Source organism: Suricata suricatta, chromosome 12 (assembly GCF_006229205.1).
Source record: "Suricata suricatta isolate VVHF042 chromosome 12, meerkat_22Aug2017_6uvM2_HiC, whole genome shotgun sequence".
In the NCBI taxonomy this organism is placed as follows: domain Eukaryota; kingdom Metazoa; phylum Chordata; class Mammalia; order Carnivora; family Herpestidae; genus Suricata; species Suricata suricatta.
Window position 1 is genome coordinate 23292779 of NC_043711.1, and position 27786 is coordinate 23320564.

The following is a 27786-nucleotide window of genomic DNA, read 5'->3' on the forward strand; positions in this document are numbered from 1 at the left end:
TCTTTCTGAGCTATTGAAGGTCCAATTCCGAGCTACTGGAATTGGATGGTACAACTTAGATATGGTATCTCTAGTTCTTCAAAGAAAGAACCTCACATGCAAACAGTACCTGTCTCTTAAATGGGCATATATCAGCAGCACCCCAACAAACTTCAAGGTCCCTGAGGGGAAAAGGCAGAGCCTTCACTTACTTCATATGGCCTCACAATGTCTCAGATGTGGGAATTTAACAAATTATTTCCAAATGAGTAAGTATAGGATCAGTTTTTTCTTTTCTGAATGACTCAACTCCTCTGAGACAGAAGGCTGCCTAGATTCCAGAGGTCCTTAGAGTTGCCAAGATTGTGTTTACTTGTTTCTCCCAAGAATGGCTCCTTCCCCCTTTGCACTATACCAGCCACTTTTCTGGTTTATTCTTCCAACCCCAGTTGGTGAAAACTGAATGTCACTAGCTGAGGGGGAACTTGACAGGAGATGTTCATATTTTAAAAGACACACCAGCGTGTTTCTCAAGGGAGAGGCAGAGACTAGAAGCTTGTGCCGCCTGAGGTGGTTCTTCTCAGCAAGTTCAACTCACAGGGATGCCCTGAGGAGGGCAACCATCGGAGTCCTTTGCTAAGCCATTAAAAACATCACAGAATTTGGCGGAGGTGGGGGGGCAGTGGTTGGCTTTCTCCTTTACTTCTAATGAAGTATCTTCAGGGATTTGCTTGATTTTGTGGGGTGGGGGTTCAATGTGGGGCAACTTGAAGAAACTAGTTTTCTATTTCCTTTAAGCAAAAGCAAGTCTGACAAACCAGTCTTTTATACATGGCACCAGATCTCTCAGCTGGAAGATGCAAGATACCCAGCTGTAGATGGAAATACTGGAAGGCTCTACGTTGGCCAACAATATTGTTTCAGAGCCCAAAGTCAACATCTGTTAAAAGCTGAGCCACTGCCAGATAGTCATAAAAAAGGGGTGAGGGTGGAGACAGGCTTTATATTTGCTCCCTCATCCATCAGTCATTAACACTTGGCTTTGTTAAATACAGTGAAAACTGTGTTTTTAACAGGATTCTGGTTCTGCTATTTTCTGGCTAGTGGGCAACCAAATCCTCTAGCTTCTTGACTCGCCATTTCCTCAGCTGCCTCAGAAAGAAAATGGGATAATATCCTGACCCTGATACTTCATAGGGTGTTGACTGAATTAAATTGGAGAATGTAAAGCAAACCCTTTTGTAGATGTTACAAACACACAGGAATATAACTAGGCACATATCCCTGGCGGTAGCATCTGATAGTTTGCTACTGTTGCAACAAATTATCTGATATTGCACTAAGGCCAAAGGCCAAAAGGGTATGTGGGAAAAGGACCTGGGAGTGTATAAACTGTCCTTAGACGTTTTAGCATCTCAGAGGGTGTTCACAGCTAGAGGTTATTCAGATCATTCATTCATCTAGGGATGCTGAAACAATTTTTAAAGTGCTGTTATTGTATAAATGAGGTAGTTTTCAGGATGCGTGTGTGAGCTGTAAAGTTTAAAAGATGTTTCCAATTCTCTTTCCTCTGCTGTTTCCTTATCTTCAGGGTGCTGCAAGTGCCTGGCATGTATAAGTCAAATGTGATCCTTATGACATCAGTTCAAGAAAAAAAAAAGAGAAGCAATGGTGTTTAACAACAGAAAATGGATTTTCCGGCTTCCAGACATTTCAAGGTTGGCCACCTCCTTTCAATGGGGGTGCTGAAGTGCTGCCTCTTAGACAAATGTGACTGGATTAAAGCAGCAAGTTGAAAAGGAATCAACCCTCCAATGTTGCCAAGATGAGTTACATCTACAAGCTGGGGAGTGCAGGCTGCGTCTGAAAACCTCTGTTGACTCAAAAGATACTACAACAAATCTTTTAATGAAACCCTAATACTGCAAACAAGATTTAAAACGAAGAGGAATCAGTAAAAGGGAGGACAAAAACTTTACCCAAAATAGAGTAAGACGGATCTTCCCACAGGCTCAAGTCTTCTGTGAGGAAAAATCCTCTTCTAACAGGAGGATCCTGCAGCATTAAGCAGCTCTGCCTTCTTCCCAGGCACGAAGACTCTGCCTGGCAGGGTTTATCACATCGTGCCCTCATGTGCTTACATGTCAGGAATTAACATCACACCCAGATTAAAGAGCTTTGGTAACAACCTGCTCATCTGCAAAGCCAGCTTCCCAGGGGCTGTCACCCCTCCTCCCTTGCTCTCGGTGGCTTGTGATGGTTGGGTGAGCTCGAAACTGCGGGAGGAGGAAGGAGCCATTAAATGCTCTCCCAGCAAGGGTGCAGAGAGGTTTGTCCTCATTTCCTTCTTTACCTGTGGCCTCACAGAGAGCCCTGGCAGGATCATTCCAGAGCTTCAGCTCTTAAAAACAAGCAAACACATAAACCACCACCTTTATATCCCAATGGTGAGAAACCATGCATTCCTCCTGAGTTGCGTTTTAATAGCTTTGGGGAATTTTAGTTGTTTTTGAGGGAAAAAACAAAAAGTGACATCTGAGCTACCTTTCTATTTCATCTACTTTAAAAAAATCTATTGGTTTTTAAACACAGCATCTTCCAATCCACTTGTGATAAAAGGAGTACCAGCAAAGAGGCAAATAATCACAAGAAAGAAAAAAAAAAAGAATCTGTAAAAAAAAAAAAAAGAATATGTATGGTGGTGGACATTAACTAATTTTGCTAATCATTTAGCAATATGTACATATATCAAATTATTATATTATACGCCCAAAACAAATATAATGTTAAATGTGTTATATCTCAAGTTTTAATTTCTAAAAAGAAAAGAGACAAGTGGCTCACAAAATTTATTTCAAAATGCATCTCAGGGTATCTCTGGCTTATGAGAGGACCAGCCCTATAGTGGGAATGGTTGAAATCTCTGAACCCTTCTCCCATCCAATAAACATCAGCCCAACAAGAGCCTTCTTCATGGGTTTTTGAATTTGAAGGCTTCATCCCTCCATGAAACCAAAACCCAAAGGCTCTGTCCAAGAAGTGGGCCATGAAATTAGGTTTGCAGTATAAAAACCCTGATCACTTCTTATTCAGACTGGCTTCAGGTATATAGCTTGAATGGGAAACCAATAATAAAAACCTATGATAATAACTTTTCTTATTATGTTACTGTCATAGGGAACTCAAAATTTCTACTTTTCTCTATTGTTCTGTAACTATACTTCAGTAAGCTCTGATACATGATAGTTAATTTTTCTTCTATGTAGGAAACATGAAAACCTATTTACATACACGTATATATGTATATATAATGTATATTCAAACATGTACTCAGGGGAAGTTACAGAGAGAAATTTCTAGTTAAACATGATCTTGAGAAATTCTTCCATATGTGGAAAAGTCCTCAGTTCATCTGACATATAGCGATACATACATATATACACACAGGACACTATGTATACATTTATCCCACATTCATTTAACCTCAAAACATAAAATAAATTCTTTTTTTCCTCCCTAAGCAAAAGTTAGGAATAACAACTCTATATACAGAATCCATCTTCAGAGGGCAACGGAGCAAGTTAAACCCCTTGTCTGTTTGTTAGAATTCAAAGGGCTGCACTTTGGCTAATCTGCTGGTGAAAGTATAAGGCAAAAGCAGGGGCATCAATCACAAACCCCATCCACCATTTCCCAGAGAGGGGCTGTGGGCAAGTGGGGAATCCAAGGGACTTGCGCTGGCTTTCTGAGAGTAACAGGGCCTGGGGTGGGCCTGCTGTGATGGCTTCATTCTCCTGGTGGACACCCAGACTCTACCAACTCCTTACCGACCAAACATGAACTGCAGGCCTCTGGGAGGAGGAAGCAGTGGAGGGGGAAGAGAGCAGGGGGCTTTTTACCACACAAATCTGGGGATTTGGAAATGTTTTCACTGGCCTCTGGCCATTAGCCTCAATAAGGACCTAATTGTAGGGATGGTTAGCAATTCCTCTCCTACAGGAAGGCTCTACAGGACACTAATTCTATCTGAGAGCAGGTACTCAAGCCTCAGGTATGTGCAGCATGAACAGAGGTGGGAGGACAGGAGGGCAAGAACACTGGTTGTATTTTGAGCGAACTCTACCTCATGGCTTTTTTGTCTATGAGAAGAGGGAAGAACGGAGATGTTTGGGGATAAGAAATCTCAAAACCAAGGTAGCAAGGGTTATAGCCTCTGTGAAGCACAGTACAGGTGTAGTCAACATGGGTGGGATCACTGAGACCATTTCATTACATCGTAAAATACAATCTGTATATCAGTCCCATATATATAGCTTAAAAAGAAGACCACATCTAGTTCTGGGTTCTGACCAAGTATTTGACAGCTTATGAGAAAATGACAAGTGTCTCAAGTAAAATTCTATGGGAATTGAAAATTGAAGTGGACATTTAGTGTTCTGAACTGTGTCCAGTTGTACAAACTCAAGTCGAGAGCCAAATGGGCCTGGACCACACAGTATCCAGGAGCAACAGAAAAAGAACCACAGTTCACGATTTACATTTTTAGACAAATTCTGGAAATTGCTAAGTGGAATGAGCAATATTTAGGACTAAGGCAACCAATTTTCTGGGAATAGATTAGCAGAGTAGACACCCTAAAGTTAAGGATGAAAAATGGAAAACTCAGCTTCTGCCACAGTAAGGTCATGATCTTAAAGTACACCCAGCATTCTGGCAGATCTGGTAACAGCCCCTAGCCCACTGAAGTATCCTCTGGTTTGCTCTGGGAACTAGGCTTGCCCCAGGCCCTTGCATGTGCAGAGATACATAAGTGAGTGAGCAAGGGAATGTGGGTCCTGGCAGTGTCCTGCTAAGAGCCCTCTGTAACCCAGAGCAATTCCCCTCCCTCTCTGTAGCAGGCTCTCCACTGCTTAAGGGCCTCCTTGTAGTAATTCCGTGGCAGTGAGAGAAATGTAGGAGGCTGTTTTGTCCCTGGCACAGGGACAGGAAGAATAAAGAGTAAAGAGGAGCAGGTGAAAGGGGAGGAAATGAAAAGATAAAGGCACATAACAGAAGAATGGAAATAAAGACAATGGGGGCTGGAGAAAATGGAAACAGAGCTGATGAAATCACATTTTATTTCAAGTTTGGAAATGAAATTTAAAAAGGATAAATTTTACTATAATTCAGTGGGAAAAAGGAACAACAGCACACTTGTATTCTAGAAAAAGTTGATGTTATAGCCATGCAACCATATTTAATATATGGTTGCATAAATACATCCATACTGACAGCCAAAGAGTTTGCCACCAATGTGGCAGTCAGAGACTCAGGACCTCATTGTGGGCCTGCTGATTGTCGGGTGTGTGACTCTGAATAATTAACAATATCTCTGAGCATCAGTTTCTTTACATGTACAGTGGGAATATTTCCATCTGTCTTTCCTATTTCCCAAAGGTACTTAGGGAATAATTCCTTCAACAGACATTTATTGAGTGCCTACTATGGGCCAGGCAAGGTGTAAATATGCTTTGTGATACATAACAAAGAATATGAATAGAATGTACAATTCGAACAAATTTTTCCATAATAATTTAAGGAGTATTATGTTTCTGTGTTCTTGAACTCTGTAGCCCTCATTTTAGAAGTAGGATTTCTATAAGTAAAATGTGAAATTTAAATATTAAATGGGATATGAATGTCTTCAAAGTAGTCAAAAGTCCTTGAGCTTTCCCACTCCTGTGTGTTATGGAGAGAGAAGAAAGGCAAGTTCTGGGCTTGGAAAGTGGCCGTATATTCTGAGGTTTCCAGACCAGAACTGTTTAGGACTTCACCATTTAGGCCCCTAAAAATGAGAATCAGAGTGGCAGATGCTTTAACAAATGGAAGTATATTTTGCAATCTAGGTCCTTAAAGACCCAATGCCCAACCTAAAACCCAGGCACAAGAATGTGAGTTCTGGATGCCAAAGGGCAGCCTGAACGAGGCCTGGCATTCTGAGGTGGCGGGAGTGTGGAGCTCACTCTGATGCTTTGATTTTCTGCATACCTAGAAGTCATTAGAAGGAGATTAATAAAATATGATTTTTTGTGGGATAATAAAAATAATATGATGCTTGGAAAAACAGTAAAAAGACTTGACATAATTGATATGGCAAAGAAAGACGGTACTTAGAGAAAAATAACAGATACTAATGACAGGTACAGAGGGCATTTAGAAGTTGAGTTTTTACTTAGCTCTTCTAAAATCAGTCTTGGTAACTTCACTAAAAATAAAATCCAATATGTGGTTCCAGCCTGTTCCATTTATTCATCAGCCTTTTTTGTTTCTCAAAGCTTATCCATGACTTATGTCATAGGAAATATTTGTTGTCTCCCCTTATGCCCACTTCTTGGTTTGAAAAACTTCCCAAGGCATTATTACTGGGAAGTGTCTGAATGATCTATGTGGACATTTTCAGTGGCTATGGCCATTATCGGGACAGGCCACCAGTTACCACCTACTCCTTTCTTGAGTAGGGCTCTAGGCTATTGCACTGGTACACCCTACTGACTTATGTGTTCTCCCAATTCTCTCTTCCCTTCATCACACTCATTTTCAATTTCTGAGGGGCTGTATATTTATGATTATCCTTATTTTCCTGAATCCTCACCCTTATAATGATTCCTTTAGTTCAGATCTACTGGGTTTTCGGTGGGATAACTCATTCTCAGATGTTATAGTCTTTATAAAGGTATCCCAAGAAATGAATAAAAGAGGTGCTCTCATTTTCTGCTATGCAGAGCATAGCAGAAATTGCCTCAAAACTCTATCTTCTGATGAAAAACCCTGCTGGAAACTGGATCAGTTATGTTTTAAACTGGGTAGTCTCTTTCTTCACCTGATACTCTGAGAACAGTATTTTTCAGAGCACAGATGTTACTAGAAAAGAAAAGAAAAAAAAGATTCTATGATCAAATAAGTCTGGGAAATGGTGGATTAAATAAAATTGGAGAGCTTTCTTTCTTATATGACTTTGCAGATCCTTTGATCTGCTAATTGCACCAAGACTCTCTAAAATTGAGTTATAATATGCAGCATTTTCCCCAAATTCTTTGCTCACTGAATCTTTGTTTCAAGACTTTCCTCCTGGGACTAATGTTCCAAAGGTTACTTTGGGAAATGCTCATCTAGACTTATAACCCTTAGATTCAGTTTTTCTTGAGGAGAAAGCAAAATCATAGTGAAGTAGAAAGGAGTGGGGAAGAAATGGAAAAAGAACCTAATTCTGCAAGTACCCAACAATACTTAAATTGAATTTCCTAAGGAAAAATGAATTTCTCTGGAAAAGTAGCAAAGTGACTGGTTTTTCTTATATTTCTCTATTTTCATGTGTTCTGATCTCTTTATAAAACTCAAGAGACAATGGCAACGTTTTGTAGCCTCTCTTCCATAAGACATTATTGGTCAACCCTCAGGCCACAGGAAAGTCAGGGCTGGAATATTCATGGGAAGGGAATGAGGAATCCTTTGGAAGAGACCTCTCCCCTTTAAGTCAGCTCAATGAACATGGGTACATCATGGACATTTAGTTTAAATTTCATCCACATAATGAGACTCTTACATTGTCACTTTCTCCTGAGAAATACCTCCATTCTACACATATTAGTATATATGTTTGCATAATTTTGAATAGAGTTTGTAATCATCTAGGAAGGACTTCCCCGTTCAGATGACTGTTACATTGTGGAACTTAGTTTTATAACAACCCATATTTTGGTATATGAGATGTTGGTGATTATAGCCAAGAGCACGGTTGTACTAGACCTGGGATCACCACCCCAGAAGATGTTGCTGTCTCCATCACTGGAGTCAACCTACTCATGCCAGGTCTTCATAGTCAACTCTCTTCTTAATTCAAAGATTGCAGCAAAAAAGCCTTATACCTTTGCTGACTCCAATTTAAAACCACAAAGGTATCCTGGTCAAGGGTATGTCACTTTCAAGGTGAACTTTACTGCAGAGTTAATTTCTAAGTCATGGGCCTTTAGTTAAGCCATAACTACCTTTTAAATGGCATGTTCTGATTGATGTAATCCAGAAAAGAAACTCAACGAGACATCTGATGACCTGGATTTTTGTCTTCAGACTAGACAGCAAACTTCCTGAAGGCAGGGGTTCTGTTTTCTACCTTGTGTTCTTTCCCAAGGCCAGTGTGGTGGCTGCCATGGAATATGTGCTCCAATTATTAGTTGAGTGAGCAAATAACCAGAAGCAGGGCCTTAGTCAGTCTCTCCCCACCCCACCCCCCCTGCCCCGTGAGGGCTTGGGTTTCTCATACGTAAAAGAGGCTGTCTGCCCGTGTCCATGGGTTGCTTACAGTGGTCACTGAGATGAAGGATGTGAGAGTGGAAGACCATCACCATCTTCCTAAGAGTAGCAACAACAAAGTTATGTCAGAGCTCCTGATGACACATCTTAGCCAGACATACCCTGAGGGATGCTAACTCTTCTGGAAAGGGCATTGCCTCAGAGCAATGACTTCTGCCCTATGACAACCTCTAGTGTTTGATGGTAGACAAACTAGCTAGGGAGACCTCTATTTTGTGATTAAAGATCTCTGGAAAAGTAGCAGGAGACTAGCTTTTATGAGAAATGTCATTCACAAAGCAGATAAATTTGGTCTGGTATCTGGTTTCTAGCAGGACATATTAGGATATGTGTCTCTGTGATGAAACAAGCTTGTTTGTTATCTTGGCAGGTCTTTGTGTGACTCACTCCCCAATGTGACTCCAAATCCTTCTTTCTGCTTCTATAGTACTCTTTGTTTCTCTCTCTGAGGGAAAGCTCACCTCACATTTACCTCTCCTGGGAGAAAGTCAAGGAGCAAAGGGCAGTATGGAAGAAGGCAGGGGCCAAGAACAAGAATGAAGATGTTTGGTTAGTAGGATGTCAGGTATACTAGGTGGAGTGACTATGAGAGGTGGTAGTGATGGCAAGGGATGAGAATTGAAAAAATAATGCTAAATCAAAGCAAAACCACAGGCATACAACATAATGACATGAAATATATCTCTCTATACTTTGCTGATTTCCAAATTAAGAACCATTTTTGAGAGCTATTAACATGAAGTGAGGCCTTTCTGTACGTGGCTTCAGAAATCTAGATATCCTATATGAAGACCCACAGGGTTGAGGACTCTGAGGGTAAATGCGTCTGAGTAAAAGGGTAGGGCCAAGCTGGGATGGGGGCAGAGGGCCTCCTGGTTGGAGCTACTTCCCTGCAGGGCTCCAGGGAGCACTTCTTATGTGGCATACCACATAAGTGGCTCCCCCTGGAGTTGTACTCCAGGTAAAACATCTTGGATACTTGGCAATCTTAACTTCTCCTTTGGGATACTAGTGACATGAGGTGAAAAGGAAACAGCCATCTGAAAAAAAAAAACGTCTTAGGAGCATAATAAGCACCTCCTCCTCCAACAAACAGTTAAACATCTCTTCACACAGGTAATTCCAATAAGTCCTCTCCCCTCAAATACCCAGAAACATATAACAAAGGCATTCACACTACTCCGGATGATTCTATTTCATTACCTATGGCCCCACCACTCTTGAAATTTATTGTGTAAGTTATACTAGGATCACACACAAGACACTCAGAGTATAATAAAGGAGAAAATACTGTTAATATTGATTATATAACTGGCTAATTTGCATTTAATTTCATAATTTCCATGAAATTCACCTTCAGGTGTTTTAATCCTAAACACTGCAAGTAGTTTTTATATTTGCTGGGTGAATGCAAGTATCATGTAAGACCACAGGAGATTTTTGCTTTTGTCAATCCTTCTTTTCACTTGTTTTACTTAGTCAAGGGAGACGATAGGATCCAAATCAAATAAACCAGACCCTTTGACTTCACCGGCTAAAAGGCAAGCAAAACTGATTTCTCTTCACGTTGTTTTACCCCACCATTAATTTGTATCACTAAGGAATTTTCTAGGAAAGTGCTCAGCAAACTCAAGACTTCTCTGGTTGCCAAGCTCATGGAAACAAAGTGCTTTCTCTTAAAACTCTGAAAGAGACATTCCAAAGTAACCCACTATTAGATACTGAGCCAGCAATAGACTTCATATCTATGAAAATAGAAAGGAGGGGAGGAAAGAAAATGCATAACATAAACAAGAACAGACAAAACCTTAAAGAGGAAGGAGAAAGGAAAACATTTAGACTCCTTGAGTGATGGAAATAAATACCAAAGCTATTAGTTTCAGTTCAAAGGACGTATCACTTTATGCTGTTTATTATTTCTTGAGGATTATTTATTTTATCTTAAAATATCCGAAGGGTAAAAAGGGTCCTGGAGGTAAGAAGCAATAAAACTGACCTGGTCGGGAGAGGGCCTGTGATTAGAATGTTGCGGCCTCCCAGGGGATCGGTGGTGGTGGTGGTGATGGTGATGGTGGTAATGGTGGTGGTCCTCATCATAGTTGTCTGCCATCAGCTTCATTCTGTTCTGGGTCTGCACAGAACAAAAACCAGAGAACATTCCATCAGGAGCTGGAAGACTAGCTAAAGAGACTCAGGGCAAAATTACAGCCCCTGTAAGACTCCTTTTGTTCCTAATCCAGAGTTTTCATTTTTAGTCAAATTGAAACCTAAAGGAGCTGGACCTACATTAGATGTAAGTGCACTTCCCCCTATGTAATTTAAAAGGAGTAAAAATAGACATATACCTGAAGGTGCTTTGTTTTACACGATCAAGCGATCATACAGGTTCAGAGTAAGCTTACAATCACAAACTGCCAACAATCACATCCTACATCCTACAGCAAGCGAGAGAAGGAAGACCTGGGTGAAAAGATGGGGAAGGGCTGGACAGAGACACAGAACTACAGACATGCGATGGTCTTGCAAGACAAGGCAGAGGAATCTGCTCAAAAGCGGCCAAATGCAAAAATATCAATGGAGATGGTTTGTTGCTATGATGGCTTCTAGGGAATACTCCCTATGGACAACTTAACTGATAGTGCTTTTGGGGGAAATTGAACAAAAGGAACAAAGTTGATGTAGAAGAGCTGACCACTATAATTTATGCCCCACTGTGTTTGTCACATGAGGCACCTAGGTGTCATGGTTTCAACTACCAGAACATACAATTGTACTGGTTTACTATGTAAAGCAAGAAACAGACCAGCAATGAGTTGACCTAATAGGGTCATAGAATCTAGAAAAATGCCTAAAGATGATGGAAAGAGGCAGATAAAAATATCCAGCCCAGAAAGCCAGGAAATGTAGAGACTACATGTGTGTATTTGCAGATAAGACTGTCTGTATTCAAGCCCCATCTATGTCTTTGCTGGTTATGTGGTCTTTTGAGAGTTAACTATTTGTAGGCTTCAATTTCCTCAAGTATAATTTGGAGTAATGGTATCTCCCTCCGTGGGGTCACTGTGAGGAGCAAGGGATACAATGGGCTTCAAGTTCATGGTCTATAAGAGGCTTACAGTAAAAAATCAAATGCCATTATTACTATTATTTTTGCTATTGTTTACAGTAAGAAACCTCTCATATATGGTGTTTCCTCTGCCTGTGGTACCTCCCCCAGCCACCTTCCCTCACCTCTACCTTCTGGGTCTGGCTAATTCACAATTTTTTCTCTAGGAGCCTTTTCCTGACCCTATCCCTGATGCTAGGACATATACATCTCCTGCTTTTCATCACTCTGTAACCTCAGATCTACCTGTTCAACTGTCAGTAGACTTGAGGCTCTTTCTTTCCCCTGCCTCTCCCCAGAATCTAGCAGAGGGCCTAGTAGATGTAAATACACTGTGCATGTTGCTGCAATGAGGGACTGAAAGAAAGAAGAGACAGAATTTTGAGGGATGCTGCCATCCTAGAGGTGACCACACATTTGGTTTGAGCCAGGAAAGGTCACTGAGAGTTGAGGACATCTCATGAGTTGCCATAACAATCTACTGGTGGCTTGAGATGATGGCGAACCATCAGCACTTCAAGGGTGCTGGAAATGAGAGACTGGCAGAGTCTCCAACCAGCTGGAATTTTATTAGGCAATACAAACAATACTTTGATAACAATTCTAGACCTAACATAGTGTGTTGTAGCATGTTTCATGTACAGTCTAACTTATCCTCAAAACTCACCTGGGAGGAATTATTACTATCCTCACTTGCAGCTAGAAAATCAAGGCAGAGATTTCAGCCTCCAGAGTCTCTTTTTTTACATAGAACATGGAGATTTCCTGGGTCTTCCAATTCTCAATATCTAGCCTTTGCTCTTAGCCATGCCACTGGCAGAGAAGACAAACAGCTAATCAAATGAAACAGCTTTCCCAAAAATGCTGTGGTTCTGTTAAGTTTTGGAAACACTTCATATCCCAGTTCTATCTGCCAGCAGATGTCTCATGATTTACTCACCCCATTTTGAAAAATGTGTACGATACTTGAAAGTCCCCATAGTGGGTGTGAAAAAATGCACATATATGGTTAAAAACAATAAAATTGAGGGGAAAGTCCACCTAACAATTAAATTAAAAATCCCAGGCAACCTTTGGCAACTGATAGCATTTTCATTATTCTCTTGTCCACTTAAAGCATCAGAAGACCCCATGGGCAAGTTACAGGTTGTGAGAAAGAGCAGGTCACAGAGCTGTTACCGACAAAATACTGAAAGTTCCCTCATTTGGCCTGCCCTCCTACAAGAGATGCTGAAATTCATTGTTCACGCCTGAAACTCCAGTATTGTCAGGAACCTGTACTTTTGAACTCATGAGCCAATAAATCTGAAATTGTTTCTTCTAACAGAATTCTGAGAGCCTGAAGGGAGCTGTAAGACCTGCCACAGTCAAGAAGGAAGGGGCTCACCCAAGATGAGCGATGAAGCCTAAATGAACAAATAATAACTCTGCTATTGTAAACATCATAATGTCCTTATCCTTTGGGGAAGCTCCTGTGATTTTATGAGATTATTTTCTTACCAGCAACAAGCCTAAAGTTTCCTACCTTTGAACTGTATCCCATAAAAGAATGTACAAGCTAAACAAGATGCTATATGCAGTCCTAAATGTGTCTGCTGAAATGAGGTGTTGGAGAATAGGCATGTCATGGGATAAAGACTGTAAATGAATGATGTCATCTTTCCAATTTGGTGCTGAAATATAAATAAACCATGTTGTTCATGTGAATACCAGATCTGGGGGAAATGTACACAGAGCAATTGTGAGCGGAAGAGGCTTCTTTTGATTAGTCTGGACTGGAAGAGAAGAGTGTGAACCAGAGATGAATAATGAGAATTTGGCCTGATACTCTAGACCATTTTTATTTATCTTGCTTGTAACATATCCCCTAAACTGTGACCGATTTCTTACAGGCTGGTTGCTAGTTTTCCTTTGTATAAAAAAGTTTGACCAATTCTGCTCCCTTAATTGTCAAACTGAAAATGGATCTCTTTTAATTTATTTTTATTTTTTATGTTTATTTATTTATTTTTGAGAGAGACAGAGACAGCATGAGTGGGGGAGGGGCAGAGAGAGAGAAAGAGAGAATCCCAAGCAGGCTCCATGCTGTCATCACAGAGCCCAATGTGGGGCTCAAACCCACAAATCTGTGAGACTGTGCCCTAAGCCAAAACCAAGAGTTGGACACTTAAATGACTGAGCCACCCAGGGGCCCCTCTTTTAATTTTTTTATTTTTGAAAATCTACATTACATATTCTCATTTCCACCCAATTATACTGGCTTCCTAACATACCAAGAATGGTCTGGAAGGGTAGTAAGACATGAATAAATATCCTTTGAAGATCAGTGGAAGAAAAACTGTAGAAAATTGTAACAAGAATAGCACGTGTTTAAATAACTCCAGCATGCTTACTGGATGACTCCATGTACAGTGGTTCATATCCCTGCAGCTGACAGGTACACAAGGTGCCCACCACAAAGCCTTAAATAGCAGTTCTTCTGGGCAGTCATAACTGGAATCTCAGGAAAACTAATACAGAGTTAGAGAGAGGGAGAGCTTCCCACAGCACTACACTTGGGAACTCGTGGACTCATTTAGCAATGCATTTTTATTTCCTTTTCAGTGTCGACCAAACTGCTGACCTGACACGTTTGCCTTTGGCTAACTGTGTTATATTCATTTTACTATATTATGTCATGACTGCTGAGACAGATCTAATCAGATTTTATTTTCCACTTCCTTTTTCTTCCAGGCGCCACCTTATTTCTCTAGGGTGAAAGACTCCTCTAACAGCTCTCCTGCTGCACTCTTGCTTCCCACTGAACACAGTCCATAGCTGGAGTGACATCAGGTCCCTGTTTGTCCTTGGCTTTAAACTCCTCAGAGACTCCTCACTGCCCTCAGGAAAAGAGCTCCAGCTCCTCCACAGCTAACAAAGCTCTTGGGAGGTAACTGCTTGCTGTTCATTCCCAGCATCGCCTCTCAGGCTCCCTATCCCCAGCTCCGGGATGTACCATTCACAGTTCCAGTCATGCTCTTCATTCCCTCTCCCTTCGGCTGAGTTATGCCCGTTAATTCTTCTGGTGTTAGCTTTAACACTATCACCTCCAGGAATGCCTTCCCTGAGCCTGCTACAGAAGGGATTAAGTGCTCTTCCACTCCTTCCCCAGGAATATGTATTCACCTCCAAGCTCCCTTCCATCACAGCACTTATCCCAACGAATGGTAAATTATCATGTGCTCTCTCGGCTTTCTCCACCACTAGGTTGAAATTCTCTTCAGGAGAGCACTATGTCTGAATCCTTGTACTTACCACCTGGCACAGATTCTGGTGCATATGTAGTACATAAACATGTGGATGTATGAAGGAATAAATAAAATGGGAATAGACTACTTTGGAACAGATAAAGGGAAAAGTATACAGTTAGCTTCTATGATGAACCAGTTGAGTATATAACTCTTCATATGATAGTTTAACTCTTCCTATTGTGTATTTGTTTTTGGTTGTGGTTCTTGAGAATGGGAGTGCAGGTTAAATGTATAGTTTTGGAGCTGTTGGAAAAGTTGGTTTTCTTCAAGATATATTCCATTCTTTAGTAAAATGGACTCAGCAAAATACTTCATGTCCCTGGTTAACTTTTCTCATTAAGAAATAAAAGGTTTGGGAGTGTTATGGGATTCATTTCCATACTATCCCCTAGCCTTTAGAAGAGCAGGAGCCTTTAGAATACTTTTGTTATTCCAAAAGTCAACCATGGAAAACTGAAACTCTATCCATTAACTAAAATCCTTGATGAACACCATCTGTGAAAAGGTGCCATATACTCCATCTCTTTGACATTTCTGAAGAGTTTATCCAAGGAGCTCTTGAAACAAAATGAAAATCCTTGATTGACTAGTAATAGACTCAATAGCTTAATGGCAATATGTAGCTATAAAAGTGTAATATTAAAACTGCCTCTAAAAATATTTTAGCAAGGTGGCAATAATGAAGAATGCTTTGATCAGTCATCTGGATCAAGTTAACAATAAAACCTTCATGAATATGGTTTAAATAAGAAAAAAATATAATAAGATTTGTTGCTATGGGATATGGAGATAATACCATACAATAGCAATTACACTTTCTTCTATCAGGTTTTCTTTTCTCCCTCTTTTCTGCCAGGGAAATCTGAAATAGTCCAGAACTCTTCTACTGGTCTTGTTTCTGCCAAATCAGAGCAAGGTCAACAGTTCTTGTCTTGGAGCAAAAGATGGAGAAACCAGACAGCAACTGGACAGTGAAGAGGGGAGGGATTTCCTGTACATCCGCCAGGCCCACATGGAAATGAATCATAACTGAGTGGGGTCTGGGTTCCGATGCGTGGGTCACTCTTGGAGGACAAAATGAAGCAGCAGGATGAAGAAGCTATTAGGGGAGTGTGCCGCATTGGGGAATTTTATGGGATTACGTAAGAATCAATGATGGAAAGGCTTCCACTATGGACACTGCACAGAAATTCATTCAACACTTACCAAAGTTCTGTAACCATAAAGAACAATAATATGCCAGGCTAAGTGTTTGGTTAGTATGTTTTCATTGACTCCTTGCTTTTGAGATAGCTATTCTTATAAGCCTTCTTTTATAGTTGAGAAAACCAAACCCATCATTGCTCAGCTCCACTCACTGGAGGAACAGGACTGAAACCCAGATTTCTGACTCCAGAGTCCTATAGCAATAATGTGAAGCATAAGGTCCCAGGCCAGAGACTGGGGACAAACAAAGCAAAGATAAATTAAGACATGAGGAAGTAGAGGAGTATGACACAATATGGGAAGGAAAACAAGAGGGAAGGGTTTGGTTTACATAAATGCCCAGAGGCTGGAAAAACCCCCTCCAGCTGAGGGCAGGGGCATCAAATAAAGCTCTATGGGTCGGATGCCCCTGAACTAAGACTTGAAAGTTGGCATGGATATGAGTATAAAGAACAGTAGGCTGGGGATATTCCATAGTAAACTCACCTTGAGAGGAAAAACAAATCAATAGGGGGACTGGAATCCAAGATGTGATATGTGTGTGTGTGTGTGTGTGTGTGTGTGTGTGTGTGTGTGTGTGTGTTGCTTTCTTCATTCCCATATTGGATATGGGTAGAGCAGGAAACATATTTGAGATGATAATTCACTATCTTATTTCTCAAAAGATCTTATCAACTTGGTACATTTGGGAAGGTATTTAAGATTGAGCAAGAGTCATATGCTCACACATGTCAAACCATAACATCTCTGGAAAAATAAGCCAGGCATCTATGATTTACAACTGTCTATACAATTTACTGCTACAACAGCAGTCCTGCCTTGAAAACTGGTCTGATAGCCTCCAATTCATTCAGCTGATCAGTCCTTTCTGCCAACCATCTGCCTCGCAATTTTGTTGAAGGCCTTCCCTCAGTCTTTATTTATAAATGGAAAATTAGTAGGTCACCATGGAGAGTTTAGAATCTATTTTTGCTACCTACTCATCAAATATCCTTTAAAAATTTTTTAAAATTATAATAGAGAATGTCATATCCTCTTGTCTATCCTGGAAGTCACCTGCAGCTTGAATGGACAGTTCTGAATATGTTGCTATCTTCCCATCTCAAATCCATGTACCTCTCTGCCTGAAGTCTTCCTCTGGCCACAGGTGCAGCTTTGGCCAGGAAACAGGGCAGACCAGAGTGTGGGGGTTCATATCCTTAGAACAATACTCAACCTATGAGGGAGGGAGGTGATGGATAAATAACCAATGTCCCAGTCCTTTTGTAGGACCATCCTATGATGTGTTTCAGAATCTCTCAAAAGTTCCCCAGCAGACTGTAGCAGTGGGTGATTATATCAGGAAAGCACACAGTAATTCACCTTCATTGGCATTTTCACTTCCTGACTCACCTCTCAATTTTTTTCACCATGCTTCTTGAGATCAGTTTCCAAATAAACCACCTAAGCCAAATCTTTGTTTCTGGGTGTGTTTTGGTGAGAAGCCCAGCAAATGATTAACAAGCTTTTGTCTAACTTTTGCACAGGCCTAACATTCCTGTGACTACAGGACTTTCCATGGACAGCACTTGAGATTTCTCATCACCTGGGAACATAGATCTCTCATCTTTTTAAGGGGAGTAACATAGGCCTGGCACTAATTCTATTTCTGCCAAATATTTAATAGAGACTCAGGCTGAATTACTTTTACATGAGCCTCAGTTTGTGAATCTATAAAATGGTAAGAGAAGAAAGAACGTCTTTAGCATGAATCAAACTCCACATGGATAAGATGCCGGTCTACTGTTCATATTCCTTGTTGTACATTTTGCACAGTTTGTCTTGTTTTTTTCCCTTCTAAAATCAAGGGAGAGAAATTATTCTGATAAACTGCTTCCTGCTGCTCCCTTAGGAACCTGAGGAATTCCAGGATAGGTTGTAGACAACGAGGTAGGGAAAGCCTGCTTGCCTCGGTTCTACTACCACCCAATGCAGCCTATAGGGGGAGAATTATCTACAGAGAAAGAGTTCTATGTGCTCTGTCAGTAATGGGGAGGTTAGGGTTCTTCATAGTGGCAGAACAAAGCCCAGCACAATGAGATGGAGTCACCTGTAAATATCAATGATGACAACCAATGCTTCCCTAGGCCTGCTGTTTTTGCCAAGAAACTTTGCTGTTGTCATCTAATTTAGTCCGTTATACCAACAGTGATGTAGGTTGGAGGTGGGGGGCATATTCAAAATCTTTTTCTTTGAGAGAGAGAGAGTGAGGATGAGTGGGGGAGAGGGAGAATCAAGCAGCCTCCACTCTCAGCAAGGAGCCCAATGTGGGGCTTGATTCCATGACTGTGAGATCATGACCTGAGTCAGTCAAAAGCTGATGCTTAACCAAGTGTGAGCCTCTTAGGCATACCTCAAAATCTTTAATAGTTGCTATAACAGGGACATAAACCCATAAGAACCAAGAGTGACTCACATTAAAATGACCTGGATGTCAGTCCTGGTAGAGGCTGTTAGTATCCCCACTTTACAGATGATGAAAGTGAGGTTTAGAAAGACTAGGAAGTTTACCCAAGATTACACAACTGGTGGAATTTGGAACTCTAATTCCAGAGCCTTCTATGTAACCACTGTACCCTACTGCTCATATCCATAAGGACTGACACCTGCATTAAGAAGAAAAAAAAAGAAAGAAAAAAGACTGATCTTGGAAGGGACTCCAACTCTGCACATTGATGCCAGAGCTGAGAAGAGAAGCAGTTTACTTCATTGATTTTAAAGTTCTCTGAAAACAATGAGATGCAGACGTGCTATAAAATCTCGATTGAGCCTTAAAGGAGTCCATGTTGCTGACTGACCCTAATATAAATTCGAAAGTTCATTACCTACAATCCATACTAACTTGCAATGCTTTAACCAAGACAGTTTTGAAACTAGGCTAGGATATTAGCAACTGCAGACAGCCAAGGAATTTCTAACATCCTGAGCACTGTTGGAGGTGGTGGGGTCTGAGGGGGAAGGAAAAAGCTCTAGAAATTTCTATCACAAAGTTACTTAGTTAAGCACAGGTCTGTTTAATTAAGTAGTGTGCAGCACATGCTATACTTAGCTTTTAAACACTTGTAAAGTCCTCTTCATTCATTTATCTTACTTGTCACTGACAAGCTCTTCAAGGACTGTAACAGTATGCAGAGCATGAAGAGCCTGGGTAAACAATGCATATTTTATGTGGAGTCTAAACTATTTCAACTCACAGAGTCAATAGAGGGTCTCTGAAAAAAAATAGACTGTCCTTCTAACTAAGGATGCATTCTGTGCATGGTCTATTATGAGTTTCTTTAGAAAGTGAGCTTCAAAAAACAAATCCTAATTTTTTAACTAAAAAGAAAAAAGGGGGGGGGAAGAAAGGAAGGGAGGAATGAAGGATGGATAAAGGGAAAGAAAGAGAAGACAGATGAAAAAGGAAAATAAAAATGGAAGAAAGAAACAAAGAGGCTATATGCAGGCACTGGGATTCAGACTCTATAATTGTGTTGACAGGGAGGTCAAGGTCTTCATTCAATTCATACAATCAATAAATATTTACTATTACTGGCCTAGGCAGAACTGGCATTACCACATGATCTCATCAACTAATGAATTTTAAAAAAATGGTGTCTAGCCTATCAGAATTGGTCAATAGACTGGAAAATGACAGTGAGCGATGATTTCAAGGAGAACTTGAAGGACCTGAGCAGCCCAGCAGTGCCTCAGGAAGGGACAGAGAGTTTTACAAGGTGAGGATTAAGAAGACCAGTGTCCACATACCTAGAGATATGCAAGAAGATTCCCCAAAAAGAAATGGGCTTTGTAGTAGTTATAATTTACTTTAAAATGCATTTGAATACAACAAGCACATCAAACACAGAATTCATACAAATTATGTTGGAAGACATGTAAAACGTTGTGAAGGTGGTTCTCATAATAACTGAAGCTTAAGATGCTCACATCAAGAGGAAAGAGCAGAGCAGCTGAGAATGGATTGGGTTGCAGACAGCAGAGTCTGGAATTTGGAGTAGCCCAGGGAGAATGAATACATCCTCAGGAACTGTCAGAGGACAGAAGGACATTCTCCAGGGGCTTTTGACCTCAACGCAGAACTGGGAGCAAATGAAATCTGCGCCTGCTCCCAGTTCTGAAGCTAAGTGGAAGGGCACTAACCCAAGACCTCCTCTACACCTCAGCCCCTTCAAAACAAAACAAATGACAACAAAAGGGGGAAAGAGGGAGGCTGTGAGCAACGCAAAACATGTGGTGGAGCTGCTGGCCACACTGCACACAGCGAGAAGCCTGGGAGGGGTGGGGAGGCAAGAGCAGAGGTTTGGCAGGGCACAGGGGCCTGACGGTGGAGAGCAGAAGGAAGACAGCTTAGGCTCTGGACAGAGAACAAACCCCTCTCCCCAGCTGCTCTCACACTTGGGTTAAAACAATTGGAGAAAATGTAAACATGCTCATTAGTAGTTTTCCAATCAGTTGGAAGACAAATGAGAAGAGAGAAATGGCAGTGGAGTGTCCCAAATACCAAAATTATGAAACATTCCCTCTGGCGTTTATCTCCTCGTTGGGCTATTCGCTGTTTGGATTTCAGTGCCCTTACTAGCTTTATATGGGATACTCCAAACTTACGCTAGCTGGCACCAATTTATTTCTACACGGAGAAAAGAGTGTGAGTCACATATTCCACTCTGGATAGGTCTCAGTGGACCCCCCAGGGACGTGCAGACACAACAGGCACATCATTTGTGGGTGTATTCACATGCTTCTTGAGCCGATATTCCCCCAGCACACAAAAATGAAAACTCATCCATAATCACCACCTCTTCTCCTATGAAAACTTATCCCCAAAGAACAAAGTGGAACTCCTGGGTTTCTGAGTCTGACAGAAATCCAATTTCCAGAACGATGAAATTACGTTCTGACTTCATCTGGAGATGCCCAGTGTGTTGAATCATGTACCCCCCCACCCCGACCCTGTCACTGCTCCCACTGCCCCCAACATTAGATTAAATTCGTCAAATGGATTAATTTTGAAAACAATTTTTTCTTAGTCACTTGTTTAGGGTAGAATCTAAAAAGCCTGATTTTCTATCATCCTGAAGTGAAATACTGTTAGTAAACAACCAAATGTATTTAAACTTGAATCCAAACAGAAGCAGATATTAAAGTACATAATGGATGTTTCTTCATAGCACTAGGAGATGGTGGGTAACTGGACAGTTGAGGTGATCTCTCTCTCTCTTTTTTTTTTTTTTTAATATTTACTTCTTTATTTTCAGAGAGAAAGAGAGAGATAGAGAGAGAGTCAGTAAGGGAGGTGCAGAAAGAGATGGAGACAGAGAATCCCAAGCAGGTTCCATACTATCAGCACAGAGCCCAACACTGGGCTCAAACTCATGAACCCTAAGACCATGATCTGAGCCTAAATCAAGAGTCAGTCACTTAACTGACTGAGCCACCCAGACACCCGAGATGGTCTCTTATAAGACTCTTGAGAATTTAAGTAATCATCTCAAATCTCTCTCCTAAGAATGAGGACTTACTAGAATAATCCAGATTCATGGCAATGTTAGTATGGGGCTACACCTTAAATCAATGAATCCAAATATATTGTTTTACTGAAAGAGAGACTGAGGCTCCAAGAGTCAAACCCAGGAGAAAGCCCTAGAATACTTGACTGTTGGCCTGAGGACCTTCCTCTGCCCCTGGCTGCCTTCCCATTTGATTTGCATGTGTAGACAAGTCCAGGATGCCCATGACCAGTAACAGTACAGACCACCTATGTCTTTGGTTCTGCATTCCAAAGTACTATGGTATTAATTTCCATTCTTGCAGTCTGAACAGCATCAAACACCTAATCATTTTGGTCCCAATGCCTACAGATAGGTTAAGGAATTTTTCATTTTCTTTGAGATATGAGTCTTAGTTCTCTAGCAGAACTACTGATTTAGCTTGACAATTTCTTTTTTTATAGCATTTATTAGTTTCTTTATTATATAAAGCATATATGCTACCTGTGAAAAATTAAATAGTATAAAAGACTTTATGAAAAGAAAAGTAATATTCTGTCTCTGTCTACCCCAATATCTATTGCCACTGTTAAGGATTTTTGCATTTTTCCAGACAATTTTTATGCACAATGCAAGCACAGACACTTGCACATACCCCTCTAGAAATAAAATGTCCAATATGTCTTGATCAACCTTCCTCTCAAGATCGTGTAGAGTAACCTCATTTCTAATGGTTACACATTATTCCATTCCATGCATGTACTTTTATTTGCCACTCTCCTATTGATGTACTAAAAGAGTGGGCAGAACTCTTTATTCTTCAAAGGTGTATTCCAAACACCTAAAACATTGCCTGGCAAACAGTAAATGTTTGTTGAATGAATTAATGAATGAATGAGTAAATGAATGAGGAACATTTGGATCATTTCCGGTTTTTAATTATTCCAAAAATGTTTAAAGACTTTTCTAAAGGGACAGTTTTGCCTGTCCTCATGTACTTGTTCTATCAAGGAAAGGTGCTGAAACAGCTAATAAAAGCTGTTTCTATAATGTGCTGGGAAAAGATTCAGGAGAGATTCCTAGAATAGAGTACACACATTTTAAACCTTGAAAGATATCACCAAATTTCCCTTTAGAAACCTTGACCAACTTCCAGCCTGTGCCTCTTTCCCCAGACTGTGCCAACACAGATTCTCTTCAAATTCTAATCTTCAAAAATCCAATGCATGAAAAACTGTATCACATTCATATTTCCTTCAATATAATGTGAGGCTGAGCAACTTTTCATACATTTATTGGCTGTTTCTATTTCACTACCTGTGAAGCTCCTTCTATGTGCTTTTGGCCACTCCAGGGGAGGGGTTGCGGGATTTTTCTCTTATTGGTTGTAACAATGATTGCATATTTTAAAAAAATTAGCAAGAGCTCCTTTAAGAAAGACAAGAACCTAAGTAAAAGTGGGAAGAAAGCAAGTAGGAGCAGGCTATGTGGGAAAAGGGAAATGCGCACAGCACAGACAGGCTGGATTTGAGGATGCTGGGGAACCTCTGATTATTGGAGAACATCAGCATCTGGAATATTCACTTGAGCAGGAGAGAAAAGGGGGAATACTAGCCAGTTGGTGTGCTGGGATGTAAACAGAGCTGGCCCCCTTCCCTCCGAGTCCCAGCCCCAGCAAGCAGGCAGTGGTTATAGGTGGAAGCTTAGCAGAAGTCCCAGTGTGAATAGTTAATATGGCACTTCACTTCTCTGCAAAAGGCTTGTGGGCTTCTTTAAAGTCTGGGCCATTCATCCATGGGAGAGTACTGGCCACGTGAATGCCACTTGTCATGCATGTGTTGGTGGGAAGAATCTAATACAACTTTCTTCCCCAAACAGGAATTCCCTGTGTAACAGTGCTGGTGGATACATTATCTAGTGATGGGAAACTTGATACCTTACGAGACGATATATTAAGTGGCTTAAAGGGGTGTCTTCCCTCTTTTGTTCCTGACATATTTTGAGCTTTTTGGCTGCAGTTTCAGTCCTAACTCTGCTTTTTGGGAGGGGCCCAGATTCTTAGATATTTCAATGTAGTTATGCCCACTATCTCTAGCTTACCTAGCCTAATCATTCTTTGTCCTCTATGCTGATCATTTTCTACTTCGCCTTGTCTCCTCTATGTACCCCATCACACATGGGGTCATTACAATGTGTTAGGGCTCCTCTAAGAGAATAACTCCCTGAACAGAGTCTGAATAATCCAAGTCTTCACATGTGTCCTTGGCCTGCATTAAACACTATTTAAAAGTAATTAATATACTCCTATGTTGCCCTGATCTCTTAACATCTGCTGGGTAATGATGACTCATATTCCAATTTACAATTGATTAAACTCACATCCTGATGGCCAGTTTCTCTTCCATTTACACACACACACACAAGACATGCAGCATGTGCATACCAGAATTTTAATTTTAAGCATAAACCTCATTCTTCTCCTTAATGCATATTTGCTTTGACTTTTCCTAACTAAATTTGGGTCTGTCATTCTATCCTGCTGAGATATTTCCCAATTCTAACTATGTTTTCCACTGTTTTAGGTAGCCTTCCCAGCTTTGAGCCATCACATTTTCAAAAAGCGTGTTTTGAAAGATCATATAATTAGGTCCATGTACATGCTAGAAGAACAGCGCCCAGCACTTCTGGCTATCTCTCTGTAGAGGTGATAGGATTCCCTAACCAACCTGCCTAGGGTGGAGTTGTTCAAACAAGAAGTCCATCCAACTGGACCACTATTTAGTCCTTATTTCTGCATATGGAAAGAGAGAGAGAGAGAGAGAGAGAGAGAGAGAGAAAGGAAGACAGAAAGAAAGAGAGAGAGAAAAAAAAGAATACAAATACAAATGCCTAGCTAAAATCCTGGTACCTTGTGTCTATGGCATTCCCTCAACCTACCTTTATATTGCTCTTATCAAAAAACAAAGTGAGCTTAGCATTATTTAATCTTAGCAAACAAATAAAGAATCTTAGCGACTGCTGATTTTATTCCAGGTTTCACAAACCATAGATTGAATAACTTGTTCTGGAATCTGGGTGTGGATCAATATCAAACTTACAGTACTTCATAAACACATTTGCCTCTTAGGCATTTAGAGGTAAAACTCTGGTGATGGGTAAATTTCAGAAAATCCGAAGAAAAAGGGAAGTTAGTAGGCGCTTTTATCCACTGTTAGCAGGATTGTAAATTAGAATAAACATTCTCAAGGGCATTTTGGTACTGTGTATTAAAGTTCAAAATATGCATGACCAGGGGTAAAAGAATCTCTTCTTAAAAAGAAAGTTAGACATGTACACAGGGATGAAAAGGATAAAAGGGTATTCACTGGGATGTTGATCACAATAGCAGTTAATGAGAAGTAAACAAAATGTTCATCCATCAGGATTTTGTTTAACAAATTATCGAGTATCCATTGTCATATAATGGAATCCTCAAAAACCATTCAAGAGTATTAGACATTTATATTGATCAGAAGGAAAAAAATATCACAACATAGAGTTGAATGGAAGGAGAAGCAGATGGTAGAACAAAATGTTATATAAAATAATATAGAAATATCTATATTTAAATACATTTGCAGGTTTATATATGTAGGCATGTACATGGATACATACATACATACATATGTGAAAAAAGCCCAGAAAGATGAACACTAAATATTTATGGTTATGGCCAAGTGCTTGGATTTCAGGGAGTTTGCTTGCTCCTTTATTCCTTTCTAAGTTATTTGAATATTCAATAAATTATAGGAAATAAGAAATGAAACAATAAAAATGATTTCCCTGCTCCATATATAAAAATGCTGAAATATAAATTTCTCAAATTAGAAGGAAAATAGGGTTGAAGTCATTTTAGTTCAGGGAGATAGACTCCTGAGACTGAGGCTGTCTCAGTTCCCCAAAGTCTTCTGTTGCTGTGCACTTCGATGATCCAGGGTTAAATGGAGCCCTGCCTTGTTGGCCACAGATCTCCTCTCAGCCTGGTTCTTTCAGACTGGAGCAAGCTAACACGGCAACTTCCTCCACAAGAGGCATTTAACAAACCTGGCCCCTTTCAAATACTGAAGAATGCATATACTTCACAATTGCACTGAGAGGCATGGCTGGGGCTGTGCAGCACAGCTGGTTGGAAGAGGAAAAGTTCTCAAGTCTCTGTCAGGCTCTGAACCCGTGCACCACTGCCAAACTCAAGTCCTCCCCCAGGAGCCCTGGAGCCCTCAGCTGGATCAAGTCACTGTCCATTTGAGTTCCAAAGAGTACTGGGCGTATCTCTTTGCTGGGTCTTTTCAAATTGGGAGAGTTAATAGTACAGCTCCAAGTTCAGAAAATTTCTTGTAATAATATGGCACTGCAGTAACGTATAGGCTAAAGTCATGCAAAAAATATTTGTCTCATTCCCACACTCTAAAACTTGGTAATTATATAGAAGCTTGGACATTAAGGACCCAGACATAAAGAAGTGGGTTAAAAAGCATAATTATGGTTCAGAAACAGCATGAGCCTGGGGACATTTCAGGCCAGGTCCTACTCAACAAAACAAAACAAACCAGCACCCAAAATCAAATGGTGGGCCCTCTCTCTCTTTCCCATTTTGGGAAATAACCCATTAACAAAATAATGTACCACAATGATTATTTAGAAACAGACACGAGATGGAAACTGGCATCAAAATAAAGTCTTTAGTTCTGGGATTTTAAGGTAAATGGCCCAAGGATCTCTCAGGTCCTGAAGCTTTACAGGACATTATTTGAAATTTGTGCTACAGACGAAAGACTTCAAATTTCCATGTCTCATAGGCTGTATAATTGAAAGAAGCTGTTACTTTATACTTGGCATGGTGTTGGGGGGGGGAACACTAATAAAAGACCCAAGTCATTACTGGAAAACTATTCTTAAGTATGCAGAAAACAAGAATATGCCCTGGGAGGTACCGAAGCTTCATCAAACCCAAGGTAAGTACTCAGAGGCAGAAATGGCCCAGCAACCTAACTCAGAAGCCATTTTATCATTAATCAAAAATACTGGTTCCAAACTTGTTTCGTGTTGACAGTTTTCACATCATAATCTCCCTTAAGAACACACAATAGCTCCCTATTGTCTTATGTATCGCATAGAAACAGTTCAATCACTGGGCAAGGCCAACCTTTCCCTTTCTTCCTCAAAAATCTACCTCCTCCCACCTACATCCACAGAAACTCTCCCCAAAGATGGTCTTCAATACCATGTACACACAGATTCATCTCTATCCTGGCCACTATTCTGAGATTAGGTTGCTGGGTCATTTCTGCCTCTGAGTTCTTACTTTGGGCCAGGCATGACCCCTTCTTACACAGCCAGGTCCTACAGCCTCCATCATAGCTAGGGCTCAAATATAACCCATTAAAACAACTTCCATAATTTGGACTGTCCTAGAGAGTAAAGAAAACTAGAAGTGGGGTCAGAAGGCATTGGACAAATGGTCAAAGTTAAGTCACTTAAGAGCTATTTAACTATAAGCAAATTATTCAACCTCTCTGGTTTTATGCAAAAGGCATCAGGAAGCTGCTGGCTATCAAAGGAGATACTTTGAGCTCAGTCTGTGGCTTATGATTCCTTTTTATAGCCCTGGAATATCTGAAACAAGGCTGAGATACTTTTGGGGCTCAAGCTCTGTTGAGCAACTATTTCTCTTACCCATTAGCATTGTGTGCCTGTGCTGACCAGCTTATCTCCACTCCCACACTCACTCCTGCTACATGGTCCCATCCCAGCCCCCAGGTACACCTCTTCTGGTCACAACTAAGCCAAAAAACATCCCTAAATTTGCCATTTATTTTGTGTTTACAGTGCTTGAATCTGCAAGGCTATCTATGTAGAGAGAGTATGCATTTGGAGACCAAAGGATTCCCATCTGGGGGGTGGGGGGTTGCTGACTTCCTTCATTAGATCAGTACCTCCCAAATGCTGATCTGTCAATCAGACCCATAAGCTTTTAGTGTTCTTTCTCTGAGATCCTGAGTGTGGAGTTTTGATAGCTGGTCCTAGAGGGGTGCCTGGGTGGCTCAGTTGGTTAAGCGTCCGGCTTCGGCTCAGGTCATGATCTCACATTCATGGGTTCAAGCCCTGCGTCAGGCTCTGTGCTGACAGCTAGCTCAGAGCCTGGAGCCTGTCTTCAGATTCTGTGTCTCCTTCTCTCTCTGCCCCTCCCCCTCTCATGCTCTGTCTCTCTCGAATCAAAAATAAATAAAACATTTAAAAAAATTAAAAAAAAAGAAAGAAAGTTGGTCCTAGAGTTGGTATTTGTTGAATGTGG

At 40.7% G+C, this 27786-nt stretch overlaps 1 protein-coding gene across 1 annotated transcript in view; it reads right to left on the reverse strand.

The window, feature by feature from the left end:
- ERC2 (ELKS/RAB6-interacting/CAST family member 2) overlaps nt 1–27786 on the reverse strand; it is a 916748-nt gene that overhangs the window by 173928 nt on the left and 715034 nt on the right. Inside the window, exon 16 of the mRNA XM_029918083.1 lies at nt 10325–10459. Coding sequence (XP_029773943.1) covers nt 10325–10459 — 135 coding nt within the window. The remainder of the gene's footprint in view (nt 1–10324; nt 10460–27786) is intronic.